At 38.8% G+C, this 13,555-nt stretch overlaps 1 protein-coding gene across 4 annotated transcripts in view; it reads left to right on the forward strand.

Annotated features, from left to right (window-relative positions):
• The window catches only part of XRCC4 (X-ray repair cross complementing 4), a 180,785-nt gene that overhangs the window by 14,477 nt on the left and 152,753 nt on the right, over positions 1 to 13,555 (forward strand). For 3 of the 4 annotated variants that reach the window (XM_051643409.1, XM_051643410.1, XM_051643408.1), the window contains exon 2: positions 4,982 to 5,131. In XM_051643409.1, the coding sequence (XP_051499369.1) occupies positions 4,993 to 5,131 (139 nt within the window). In that variant the 5' untranslated portion in view covers positions 4,982 to 4,992. The remainder of the gene's footprint in view (positions 1 to 4,981; positions 5,132 to 13,555) is intronic. The other variant, XM_051643411.1, reaches the window with a different exon arrangement.

Here is a 13,555-nt window from a genome sequence, read left to right on the forward strand (position 1 = left end):
ACTGAGGAAGAAAGGCATTGAGTACCTCAGCCTTCTCCCTATCCCTCATGACCAGATCTCCTGTTACCTTATGGAGGAGGCCCACATTTTCTTTAGTCTTCCTGCAATCAATAATGTGCCTGTAGAAGCTTTTCTTGTTACCCTTGAAGTCCCTAGCCAGATTTAATTCTATCTGGGCTTTAGCTTTCCTAACCTGATTCCTGGCTGCACGTACAGCTTCTTTGTACTGCCCCCAGGCTACCTGTCCTTGCAACCACCCTCTGTGAACTTTGTTTTTACAGCTAAGTGTGTCCAGGAGCTCCTTGTTCATCCATACAGGTCTCCTGACATTATAGTCTGCCTTCCACTTTGTTGGGTCATATCACTTTTGGGCTTGGAGGAGGTGGTCCTTGAATATTGACCAGCTTTCTTGGGCCCCTCTCCCCTCCAGTGCTTTATCCTATAGTACCCTACTGGGCAGACCCCTGAACAGATCAAAGGCTGCTCTCCTGAAGTTCAGGGTAGTGAGCTTGCTTTGTACTCTCCGTGTTGCTCTGAGGATCCTGAATTCCAGCATTTCATGGTCACTTCAGCCAAGGCTGCCCTTAAGCTTCACCTTGTCCACTAGCCTGGTGACAACAAGGTACAGCATAGCACCTTTTTTGATTGATTTTTGTGCCACTTGGATAAATTCTAGGAACCTCCTGGATGGCTGGTGCCTTGCTGTGTTATCCCTCCAGCAGATACAGGAATGGTTGGAATGTGCCATGAGACCCAGGCCTTGCAAGTGTGAAGCTGCTCCTAGTTGTCTGTAGAGGGCCTCATCTGCTTGGTCTTCCTGGTCAAGTGGCTTGTAGCAGACCCCGCCAGTATTATGTCACCTTCCCCTGTATTGTGTTTAACCCTGATCCATAAGCTCTTGATCAGCTCCTTATCCATCCCCAGGCAGAGCTTCATGGACTCCAGCTCATAATAGATTTAGAGTTTGGCACCCTCTTGGAGGTGTGTTTCCTGTCTTCTGCATTCCTGGGGAGAACACTCATTGGTAGCCAAAATGAAATATTTATGAGGTGTAGTGGGGAGTTTCAGTGTTAATCTGGGAAAGGGGAGCTGGAGAAGAATCTGCTTTGGCAGATCTGCTCTTCATGTGCCTGTCAGACTTTGTCAGTGCAGAGTTTCCCCCACCAACAAAAGCCCTGTGGCAGAAGCTGTGGTAGGAGCATGGTCACTTTTACATGCAAGTACTTGATCTGTGAAGAGTCACATATGCTTCGCTCGTTGAGAGCTGAGGGGGTGATAAGAAGGTGTAGTAAGCAGAAAGGTGAATTGAGTTATGTTAGGTATAAGGAGGGTGTTTTAGTTTATTTCAGTTCTTGAAGTATAGAATGATCTATCTTTTAAAGCTGTGGAACAAAGCTATTTGTGAATCCTCTGAAAAAATACCTAACTTCAGGAATTCAACAGAGTGTCCAGCTTCTTCCCCATGAAATTCTTATTTTGGAGATATACCAGTGTATATATGTTAGTAAGTTTTGCCTTTAGAGTGGATGATATGCATGCACTCACCTCATGGTAAATGAATAATGAACATACTCTGATTTATTTTCTGTATTTTTTCTTTCATTGGTGATGATTGCTAGTTACCAAATAGTTAGGTTACTCCTTTACTCTGTGTGTGGTTTATCCATTTACTCCACAGTTCACTGAACTGTGGAGGAGTTGTGCTGTTGGAAGATGTGTGGAAGAGGGGTTTGGGGATTTTTTTGTTGTGTTTTTGCTTTTTCTTTTTCTTTACAAGCAGGTTGTACAAAGCATTAAGGTACGATATTTTTGTTTGATGTGATGTTTGTATATGCCCTGTAGGTCAGGCTTATTTTCATAAAGAAGGTTTGTTCCTCTTGAAGAGAAGTAAATAATAGCCATTATATACAGCCAGGAATCCATAAGCTTTTGCTGATGGGCTGGGACAAGTGGAGTGCTTGGAGATCTCAAGCAAGGCTGAGGTCTGCTTTGTGAGGCACTTTCTAAACATGTAGTAATAGTTAATACTGCTCTCAAAAGGTCAGTGAGCACAATGGAGGAGATAAAAGCTGGGACAAAAGGTATTTTCATTTTATGCTATCTTGTAAAATTGTTTGTTCAAAGATGCACAGTAAAATATGGAAGTGGTTGACAACTGTATTTTGCATTTAATTATGAAATTCATTTTATTATGAAATACAGAACAGTCTTCTGCATTGTATCTCCTCAGAGTGTTTATTTTTATTGAACTTGTGTTTTACCACAGATACACAAATCGTATGGGAGCTTTCTCAGTTCTAACAAGCTCATTCTGTATGCTGGCAACTGTCCTGTTAAGAATGATGTCTAAACAGAACCTTCATTTTTAGCTGTTCCACATCACTTGGGTAAAATAGTAATGTGTGAAGGTGGATGGAAAGGAAGCACAGTATTATGATGTCAGATTAATTTAACTCAGGCTTTAGAGACCTTGTTAGTGCATTTTTAAGTCAATAGATAGATTTCCTTTCCTGTGTAACTCTTGACATCACTGTTTCTGACCAAGAACTGACACTTCATTTTTATTTTCATGTGAGCAGAAAATCCAACTCTCCTGCTTTTTTTTTCTGGTATAAGCAGTGTACATTAAAAATAAAGTCTCTGATGCAGGTGATTTTCACTGAACGCTGCTTTGTTTTGTGGCAAGAATCAAATGCAACAAGCAAAAATTCTCTGTTAAACGATATAAATGCATTACTACCTTACATACTGACTTGGTTACATGCAACTGTTTTACAACCTTTAAATAAAAAGGAATAATTAAAGTCTTTTAAAAAATATATCTTTCAGATAATTATTTTCTAAGAAAGTATTTTATAAGAGACAGTATTTTTCCAGAACAAGCAAAAAACAAAAGATAATCTGGCAGGCAAAGTAGAATACATGCCTGTATGCTTAAACATACTACACACATTAGATGGGCTTACTGTCCTGTGCTCTACCCATATCCAGACAGTTAGTACACTGCAAATCCTAAAAATGGCTCTCGTTTTATAATCACTAACTGCAAAGGCCTTGTTCCAGACCTTCATGCCCCAAATATTTTGCGTTCTGTTCTTGCTTACAGGTGCGCAGACATACCGTAGATTTCCACAAATGGCCAGTTAGTTGCTGAAAGAAATAGAATACCACTTTTTGAGTCAAAACTGATTTTTACATCTTACTTTTAAATAGCTTTTTAGTTTCTGGTGCATTTCTGTTAATAGAAACATGGAGTATGATATCTGTAATAGTATAAGCAGTGGTGCTTTCTGGATTTAAGTAGTAAAGTCATCCCTCCTAGTGTTATTGGTGAGAATTCATGGTGCTTATCTTGTATGTACATGATTTATCTCCTTCTACTGCTACCATAGCTTTTGAAACCTAAACATTCTAGAAAAATATTCTAGTCAGGGAAATGTTAGGCTGCTTATGTGTAGTTCCAGCTGGAAAAATAAAGTTAACACTTTGAGTATTAGCCAAAGTTCAGCCTGGAATCTGTAGCAGGTACTTTGCCTGATGTTCCTCTGACTGTTTAGAAATGCTGTTTGTTATTGCAAGGTGTTCTGTATTGTGTTTTAATTAGCCATCAGAAATAGTTAATGTGTGGATTCTGTAACTTGATTTATATCTATAATGTATGTTTGTCTTATTGACAATGCAGCTGTTGGGTAGCTGTTAATGAAGGTTTTATTTTTACTTGAAAAACAAGTAATATTCATACATTATGCTGCTTTTGAATACTGTGCACTTGTCTGAACAAGCGAGGCATTTATAGATGTTGCTGGGTGCAGAGCAGAGCAAAGGTCAGACACAGTCAAGTCAACTGCAGTTAAGTGTTCCTTCTAACCTGAAAGTGCCAACTCTTAGGGAGAACAGTGGTAGTGAAACCTGTATCTAGATTTGGCTCTCACTGTGAGTAAAGAAAGAACTTCCCTTTACTGCTTGAAGAAAAGTGTCCTCTCAGGGCTGGATCTGAGCCCGATCATGATTACTTGTTGCTACAGTTTAAATAGAAAACTTGATAGCTCTTTGAATACCTAACCTTTCCAAGCATCATTGTTGTTAAAGTGCCTTAGTTGTGTTTTACCTCCTTTTATCGATGCACTCTATTTTTAGTTTGTTAGTAGACATGTAGCCCTTTTTTGTTCACCTTTTTCATTCTGTTAATTCTTTTCCAAAAAAATATTTTAAAACCCAAAGCACTGAACACCCCAAAACAAATCAAGTGCTGGGCAATGTGAAGCATTCTCAGTGAAAATACTGTATGTCAATGTTAACTTTAGAATTGGCTGTTTCTTCATTATTCTGTGGAGCAAATTGCCAAATACAGTTTTAAAGTTGAGTAACTGTGAGGATTAGTTACTCTCAGATTAGGCAATGTATAAATACATGGGTTTCTTTAGAATGTCTTACGTCAAGTACAGATTTCCAAGTTGCTTTGATAATGAGCAAAAAACTCACTGTAGCATCCTAAAACTGGTTTTTCACAGCATCCCATTTTTAAAATAAGTTCTCTGGTTGCTAGCATCCACTACTACCTGTGCTTTGCAATGAGGCTTAGTAGCATGCTTTCACATGGCAGGCTTCCAGATGAATATTGATAATTTTGAATGATGTTCCATGTGCTGTATGTTAATGTTATGTTGACAGTAAGTTTAAAATGTAGCCATAGGAAAGTGTTTGTATATTTTAATTTTCTGTTCCCCAGCTTCCTGACACTTAGATACTTAATTTGAAACTATTCTAATATATTTGATAGTTGATATTGTTCTTTTAAGCCTTACTTGTTGCAATCCAGTTTTTTGTTTGGAAATATCATCAGTTCTCTGAAGAATTGAATTTGTGGAGAAAAGTAACATAAAATTCTAAGTATGCTTATATTTGTGGTTTTTTTACTGCTAAGCACTGCTGGAAAATAAGCCATTGTCTATATAACAAGACTGTATTTGTTCCTAAACAGGTGTCTGGAAAATGGAGAAAACTTTGAACAGAATTCATCCAGTTTCTGATCCAGAAGCAACCTATTTTCTACAAGTGTCATGGGAAAAAGATTTAGGCGCTGGCTTTGGTATCGTACTTAGTGATGGTCAGTGTGCATGGACTGGGACAGGTAATGGAAAGATTAAAAAAAATGACATTATTGTTGCACTTTATTGATTTCAAGCATTTTATAAGCTCTGACCCACAACTTTTATAAAAAACTTATGGGCATTAGCTCTCCCCATGGATGGAGGAGGCAAAGTTCATGATCTTCTGGGATGGGTTCAGAGATCTTTCAAATCTGGAAAAATTACATGTCAAACCTAATATTAATTCATTTAGCATATGAATGTAGAATGTTTTGTTCTTTCTCAAGGATATAATTTCTTGCAGTGATATTGGAGTACCACTTGTGTGTCTCCTGCAGATTCTTGAACAAATGTTATGCAAGTTTCATTTGCAAATTGTAGTTCATGAAGCATTAGTTGCAGATGTTTTTTTTACATGGTTTCATAAAATCTTCACAATTAAAGGCAGCTGTATTTGGTACTCAGGTACATTTTAGAGAAGGAGGAGGGACAAAAAATATTTCCAGAGCATCAGAAGGAAAAAAAAAAAGCCTGTGGTATTTTTCCCCCCCCATTCAGAAGATGATTCTCTTCATATGTACCTGCTTCTGCCATTCATGCCTACTTGAAGAAAGCAAGATTTGTGTGTTTCATTAGAATTATGGGAAATACTTCATCAAATGCCTTTCTCTTGGCAACAAAATTATTTTAAGGAAAGGAAAGAATGATATATTTTTATAGTGTATTGTAAGCAATAACATTTTCCTGACTCTTTCTGAATTGTAAGAATAGATGTCTATGTAGTTCCTTCCTTTCTTCTTGCTCCTTGGTGGACTTTTTTCTTCCCTGTTTCTACATAAGCAAAGCTTTCAAATAGGCCTGATATAGCTGTGTATAAATATATATGTGTGTGTGTGTGTGTATATACATATATAAAAAATATGAATATTAGAGTGCTTTGTTTGTATATATATGTATGCCAACTGTATATGTATGTGTGTTTATATACTTCTTGTGCATAAAACCAAGCTTAATCATTAATTACTCTTCTTTTGAATACAATTGTTACTTTTTTCTTCCAGGCCTAGGAAACAAGATTAACTGACAATATGGCCATATGTGTATTAAATCTGCTCTTCCATATTACTTTTAATGTTTCAAACACATTATTGATTAGGAGTTCCTGCACAAGACGCATACATACATATATTCCAATGCTAGTTCCCTGTAGTCTGGTATGAAGGATTTATCTTTCTTGATTTGACAATGGGATAGCCAAACTATATATTTTCAAAATAACAAAAAGGTTGTTAACCTTGATAAATACTTAAACAGAAAAACTGGTATGCTCAGTTAGTTATAAACTTTTCTGGTTGCTCTTATGTAGCTTTAAAATCCCTAGCTAAAAAGTCACAAAAAGCTGATTCAAATGTTTTTTTTTTTCTAAGTAAAAGCTATGTTACTGTAACTGGAAGAGTACAGAAAAAATACCTAAACACAATTCTCATTTTGTTGACTTCCTGCATCTGGCAGAATAGCTGTGTGATCACTTCCTAAAACAGAGGACCAGTGAATGCAAGATTCTATTCTAACCTCATTCTATTAAAAGGAAATAAAGAAACCCACACCATTTTTGCATGAGCACTATGTACTAATCCAACTGAGAGAGCTTCTATTTCTTCTGCAAAAATCCTCTCAGTTTCTAAGGAATACCTATTGAATTTGTAATCCTTTGAATAATTTAGAGTTTCAGTTCTTGTGCATGAGGCATTTTTAGTGCATAAATCTGTGTTTTCGTACACTCAGCATTGTTTTTGATCACTTTTTCTAGTTTACAATATTATGTTTGAGACTGCTTAGACTCTAAATTCAAAACCTGAGTGGAGGCAAAGCAGTGGTCAGAAAATTCTTGCAATAGGAAATCCCTTTTGGCTTTCTTATGGTGTGGGTTATTTTGCTTGGCAGAACCTACGAGGAAATGAATGAGAGTTGCTGATGGAGTTGTCTTTTATGTTTTTTGTATATTTAATGTGATGATGAAATTTCTTTTGAGTCCTATTTATTAATTTGGTACTGAGTTAAAGAGCTACAGATACATGTATTTGTGCATTTTATGTTTCTCTTATGATTGACCAGTTCTGCTAGTTTTGTAGGATAGAGGAACATGCAGCATGTAAAGGTACCACAGGAGAAAAAAAACCCACAGTGCTCTATTACAGTATTTTAGTATAATTGTTTTTTTTAATCTTTCTTATTTTCATTAAAAATTTATCAAATTTTTCTTGGTGTTCAAATCATTGTTCTAGACAAACATTCAATTTTGCAAGTATTTCTGACTTCCTTTTTTCTGCCTCTCTTACTACAAGGGATTCCACATTTCTGTCTGTAATGTTTTGAAGGATTTAAGTGAAATGCTGGTGTTATAAGTGGCTTTTTCTCTCTCAACTCTGTCTAGTGTCCTGTGCAAGAAATAAGGTAATGAGGAAACAGTTTGTGGCTGTAGCCACATAATAAAGTAGAAAAGTTTTAATGGAAATTCCTTGTGTTTTCTTTCACTCAACTCTTGCTACAAATGTTATAGCGGATTGTTACCTCTGCAAGATGGGAGTAGCTCTTCACTAGTTGGTAGACACAGGTTTTTTCCAGACGGTAGTTCCATTCTGTCATTCTTTATGCGAACTAGAAAAGGGCAGTTTTCAGTTTAAGAAAAAAAACAACAAGATGCAGCTGGCAGTTGTTACAGTCTTAAGCCTTTCTGATCACATCCATTTAATGCTTACAATAAGTTTTATCTGTGTTCATTTGCATTTTGGGGCTGAGGTAGGGGAGAACTGGTAACATGTGCAGTGGCTTGTGTAAGTTTTCAGCCTCCAGCTTTGTATCACTGTTTGTAACAATACCAAGACCTGTTCTGAAGTTGGTACCTGTCATTCTTGATGCATGAGGAATAGTTCATAACTGTCTTTGACTTAGCAGTTGCTCATTTGTAGATCTCTGTGTTTTCAGTAGCTTTGCTCCTGTTCATGACCCCGTACTCGAGCTGCAGATATGTCGGGTGCATGGGGAAGGAGAGTGGTGCAGCAATGCAGCTAAATAGTGCAACTTTGCGCTCAAAGTCCTCTTTGTTGGACGAGTATTAGCTGGCTATATATGTGGCCCTCTGTCTTGGCCTCTCTCTGTGTATTAGAAGAGGGGTTTGCATATTAGAAATAACATGGATCTGGTGTTCATGCAGTGAAAAAAGGATTGTTACACTTTCATCCATTTCTCAGTCTCTCTCTCTGTTCTGTGTTCCCTTTCATAAGGGAGTTTTAAAACCTCAGCTTAGTGAAGAGGGTGGGCTGCTGCTTGCTTTTGCTCTGTTTAAATTTGTCATTTCGGGCTATAGAGCTAAATTTGAAAAGTGTAACATCTTCTTCAAATGATGACACTAAAATATAAATGCTTTGAATCTTCAGTTTATTAGGTGTCACACAGGATTTGAGTGCCCTGAGGTTCATTAGTACTAAGCTGTATACAGTAACATTTATGTATGATGCCTGTTAAATCTGCTGTAATGGGTAGCAGAATATGGTCTCCATTTTAGAACATGTGCTTTTATGAAGAGCACACATCTCAGGTTTACAGATCTCTAGGGACATACAGTTATAATATACTACAACCCTCCCTGGCCTCTTTTTTCCAAACCCCTTCTTTTTTTTTTTTTCCTTTTCTGCAATATAGATAATGCAACATGTATGGTTAGAAGCACCTTCTCCAATCTAGGCATGCCGCTTATGAAGTTATTTTATTTCTGATTTATTCCAATACATGTTCCACAACAATCTTAATTTTTTTTTAATGAATAATGACATCTCCAATTTCTGACAACTACTGAATGTTTGTGTGGTTGCAGATCTGATAAAATGCTATGTATTGTGCCTTGTCCTTTTATGTTATATTAAGCTGTTATGAGTATGATAGGTTTCCTCTCGTGTATTTAAAAGAACAGAGCAGCAGAGAGTACTCAATTTTAACCATTGTCTCTTAATGAGAATATGGAGGACTTTGTGACAGGCTTTAGACTGTCATAGGCCTGACATTTCACATCTTAGTGCAACAGAGACTGACTTGCTCGTATTTATTGAGCTTAATTCCATTATTTTTCACCTTCCCCCCCCCCCTTATTATAACTTGAAAGCAGTTTAGTTCCTTTGCATGCTGTTGCTTTCTAGCATTTGAAGGACCTGACACATTGGAGTCTACATAGGAAAAAATGCCTTGTGCGAGAGGATAACTAATTTATCCTTTTATCTGAGTATATCTGCAGCTCAGGTTTTCCACAAAAGGTTTGGCTTCTCCTTGAGTCAGCTGTTTGTTTCTTTGCAATAGTGACAATGACATATTCTCTCTTGCCACCTGCATCTCCTTTTTCACCTGATTGCTCACCTGTGTCTTATAAACAGAATAATTGAGTGGGGTTTTAGTGACTGACCTGCCTTATCAGATTTTGCAGACATATGGTAATCACTTAAGGTGATTAGCAAGATAGTATTTCTTTTTGTGTGCACAAATAGTTGATGTATTTGTGAACAGATGACCTAACTGATTATTATGACCTGTTATTTAAAAAAAAAAAAAAGGGCACAAAACCCCCACCAACAATAAAACCTACCTCTCCACCCCCAGTTAAGTCTAAGATCAGTGAAGTGTACATGTTCTGTATTTTGACATTTGTAGAAAAGAGGAGTACAAAAGGTAACACTTATGAACAAGGAAGAGCTGGTTAGTTAAGTCAAAGCATTTGGCTGCAGTGACTATTGAGTTGATGGAGTTCAGGATCGTGAGAGGGGGCAACAGAGTAAAAAGCAGAATAACAACCCTTTGACCTCTTCCAGGATCTTTTTAAAAGAATACCTTGAGATATGACTCTGGAGAGAAGAGAGATCCGGAAGAGATGGTTGATTTTTCAAGGATCATGTTTTCCAAACTCAAAAATCATAGAACCACCAAGGCTGGAAAAGATCTTCAACATCATCAAGTCCAACTGTCTTCCCTATAACCCTAACCTGTTCTCCAGACCCCTTGTCAGCCCAGTTGCCCTTCTCTGCCCCCTTTCCAGCACCCCAATGTCCTTTCTATACTGCGGTGCCTGAATCTGCACACAGTACTCCAGGTGCAGCCTCACCAAGGTTGAATAGAGGGGCAGGATCACCTCCCTGGTCCTGCTGGTCACACTATTCCTGGTGCAGGCCAAAATGCTGTTGGGCTTCTTGGCCATCTGGGCACACTGCTGGTTCATGTTCAGCCAGTTGTCAATCAACACCCCCAGGTCCCTCTCTGCTGGGCAGCTCTCCAGCCACTCCTCCCCAGGCCTGTAGCATTGCTTGTGGCTGAAGTGCAGGACCTGATATTTGGCCTTATTGAAACTCATGCCACTGGCCTTGGCCCATCGATCAAGCCTGTCCAGGTCCCTCTGAAGAGCCTCCCTACCCTCAAGCATATCGACACTCCCACCCAAATTAAGTGTTGTCTGCGAACTCATCCTGCAAACAGGAAATTGAGCAAAGGTGACAGAAGGTCTGTGTGGATGAACAAGAAGGTTCTGGCTAAACTCAGACATTAAAAGCAAGCATACAAGAGAGGAAAGCCAGAGCTGGGTCATCAGGTGGTGATACAGAGACAGTGACCAAGCATGCAGGGATGGGGTTAGGAAAGCCAGAGCCCACCTGGAGCAGCATCTGGCAAGGAATGTGAAGGGCAGCTAAGACTTCTGCAGGCTAGTCAGCAGCAAAAGGAAGATGAGGGAAAATACAGGCCTGCTGCAAAATGGGGCAGGGGGACTGGTGACAAAGGACATGGAAAAGATCAAGGTGCCCTTGCTCAGTGCATTCTTTGCCTGCATCTTTGCAGGTTAAGATTTCCCTTCAGAAATCTCAGGTCCCTCAGATCAGTGGGAAAGTGAGGAGCAAAGGAGGTTTACCATTGGAGGAGGATTAAATTAAATATTATCTCAAGCTGAATGTACACAAGTATATGGGGCCTGTTTGGATAAGAGTGGCAGTACTGTGGGATCTGGCCCATGTCATTTTGAGACCATTCTTTATTGTTTTTACAAGGTAATAGTAAACAGGGGAATAATTAAAGGCTTGGAAGAAATGTCTCTCCCATCTTAGGAAATGGTAAGGGAATGGATCTGGGTAACTGGAGGAGTAGCATTAGAGTAATAATCCTGGAAACCATTTAAAAAATATTAAGGATAAGGTGATGAGTAGTCAGTATGGATTTATGAAGGGGAAATTGTGCCTGACTGACCCAATAACCTTCTGTAATGAAATTACTAGCTTGTTGAATGAGGAGAGGGCAGTGGATGTTGTTTGTTTTGGCTTTAGGTAGCAAAGCTTTCAACAACTGTGTCCTCTGACGTCCACAGAGACTAACTGGTAAAGTATGGACTAGATGAATGAGCAGATGAACAGTGGAATGGATTGAGCTATGCCAGTTCAATTAGATTTCATCAAGTTGTCATCAGTGGCATGAAGTCCAGCTGGAGGCCAGTTAATAGTGGCTTTGCACCACAGAGGTCAGTACTGGGTCCAGTACTATTAACATCTTCATTAATCACTTGGATCACGACACAGTGCATCCTCAGCAAGTTTACACATTATGCAAAACTGAGGGGCAGGCTTGATAGAGAATTAGGTTGCCATTCAGAGAAACCTGGATGAAATGGACTCTCATGAAATTCAACAAAAGGAAATGCAAAACTATACCTGGGGAGGAATAAGCTCCAAGGCTGTTGTAGTGTTTTGGGTGACTGACTGCACACAGGTCCTTTATTGACTGGGAGTTCTGGTGAGCAAGAAGTTGAAGATGAGCCAGCTATGCAGCCTGTGGCAAAGAAGACCATCAGCCTCCTGGGATGCATTGGGAAGACTTTTGCAGCAGGCCAGGTGAGATGATCCTTCCCGTCTGCTCAACCCTGGTGAGACCTCTGATGCAATGTCCAGCTTTGGGCTTTCTGGTGTGAAAAAACTTGAATTTGTGGAATTGAGTCCAGTGACCATTTGTGAAAGTGACTGAAGGACCTGAGCATTTGTTACGGTAGCAGAAGTTGAGAGAGCTGTGAGTTTGTCAGCCTGGAGGAGAGAAGGCTTAGGGCGATTTTTTTCAATGTGTATTAATTAATACCTGATGAGAGGGAGTAAAGAAGATACAGCCAGACTCTTCTCAGTGATGTCCAGTGAAAGGTTGAGATGCAGTGGGCACGAATTGAAATACAAGAAATTCAAACTTTGTTACCGTATGAATGACCAAGCACCAGAACAGATGTCCCAAAGAGAATGGGAAGCTGCAGTCCTTGGATATAGTGAAAACCGGTTCAAAACATGCCCCTGAACAACTTTTGTAGTTAACCCTTCTTTGATCAGTGGAGTTGGACTAGATCATCTCCGGAGGTCCATTCCAACCTCAACCACTCTTCAGTCTGGGAAAATGAGATATAATTGCTGAAGATGCAGAATTAATACAGAAGTCCTGAAGTACCTGAGAATATAACTATTCATAGCAAGTTATTACGCATTTATGTCTGCTGTGTTTTTGTATGTTGGGTTGATTTGACACAGTTGATACTTTCCTCCTTTGCAATATGAAGTTAGTTGCTGTGTCAAGAAGATTGGAGAAAAAGGAGGCAATGTGAACAGGCTCGTGTTTGACTGAAATGCTTTTCTGTTTCTATCAGTGTTATTTCAATACATGTGCAGGCTTGTCTCTCAAAGGTGTTTGTACAGAGAAGAAACAGGTTTTAAGAGGCATACTTTAGGTTACTTGCAGTTCTGTGGTGGATGTGTTTTGGGTCTTTTTTGTTGGTTTTTGGGTTGATTTTTGCTATGTGTGATTGGGTTTTTTTGTTGTTTGGGTTTTTTTTGTGGGGGTTTTGTTCAGGCTGTCACAAACAAATGTCCTTTTGCATATCTTGCTCTCTCAAATGCTGGGCAAATGCAAGAAAGGTCTAAGATCAAGCAGGGGTAAATGACTGTCTAGTCTTCTGCAGAAGATTGGTCAGAAGAAAAGGAAGCACTTCTATCAAGTAAAAATTAAAATACTGTATTGGTAGAATACACATTAAAGCCTGCATTACATTGTACACATCCAATCATAACTTTAATTTGGAGTCTCTGCTTTTGTCTGTCTGTGCAAGAAACAGAGTTTGTAGAATAACGTAAAAAGGAAGGCAAATAACCAGAGGCCCAGGTGCTAAAACCAAGAACTGTTTCTTGCTTCTCCTAGTGAAAGATGGTGAGTCTCGATAAGCTGCTATTTCAGTTTGACTGTTAACCAAAAGAAAATTTAGGGAGAAATAGATTATCCAAAGCAGACAGTATAGGCTATCATGGTTCATAACAACAGTACAACTTTTATGGGCCTATTCTGTCCATATTCAACCGTTCTTCATCAAAGCAATGGAATACATTTTTCTTCCTAGACTTAATGTGATGCAAAATGGA

Source organism: Apus apus, chromosome Z (assembly GCF_020740795.1).
Source record: "Apus apus isolate bApuApu2 chromosome Z, bApuApu2.pri.cur, whole genome shotgun sequence".
NCBI classification, from domain to species: domain Eukaryota; kingdom Metazoa; phylum Chordata; class Aves; order Apodiformes; family Apodidae; genus Apus; species Apus apus.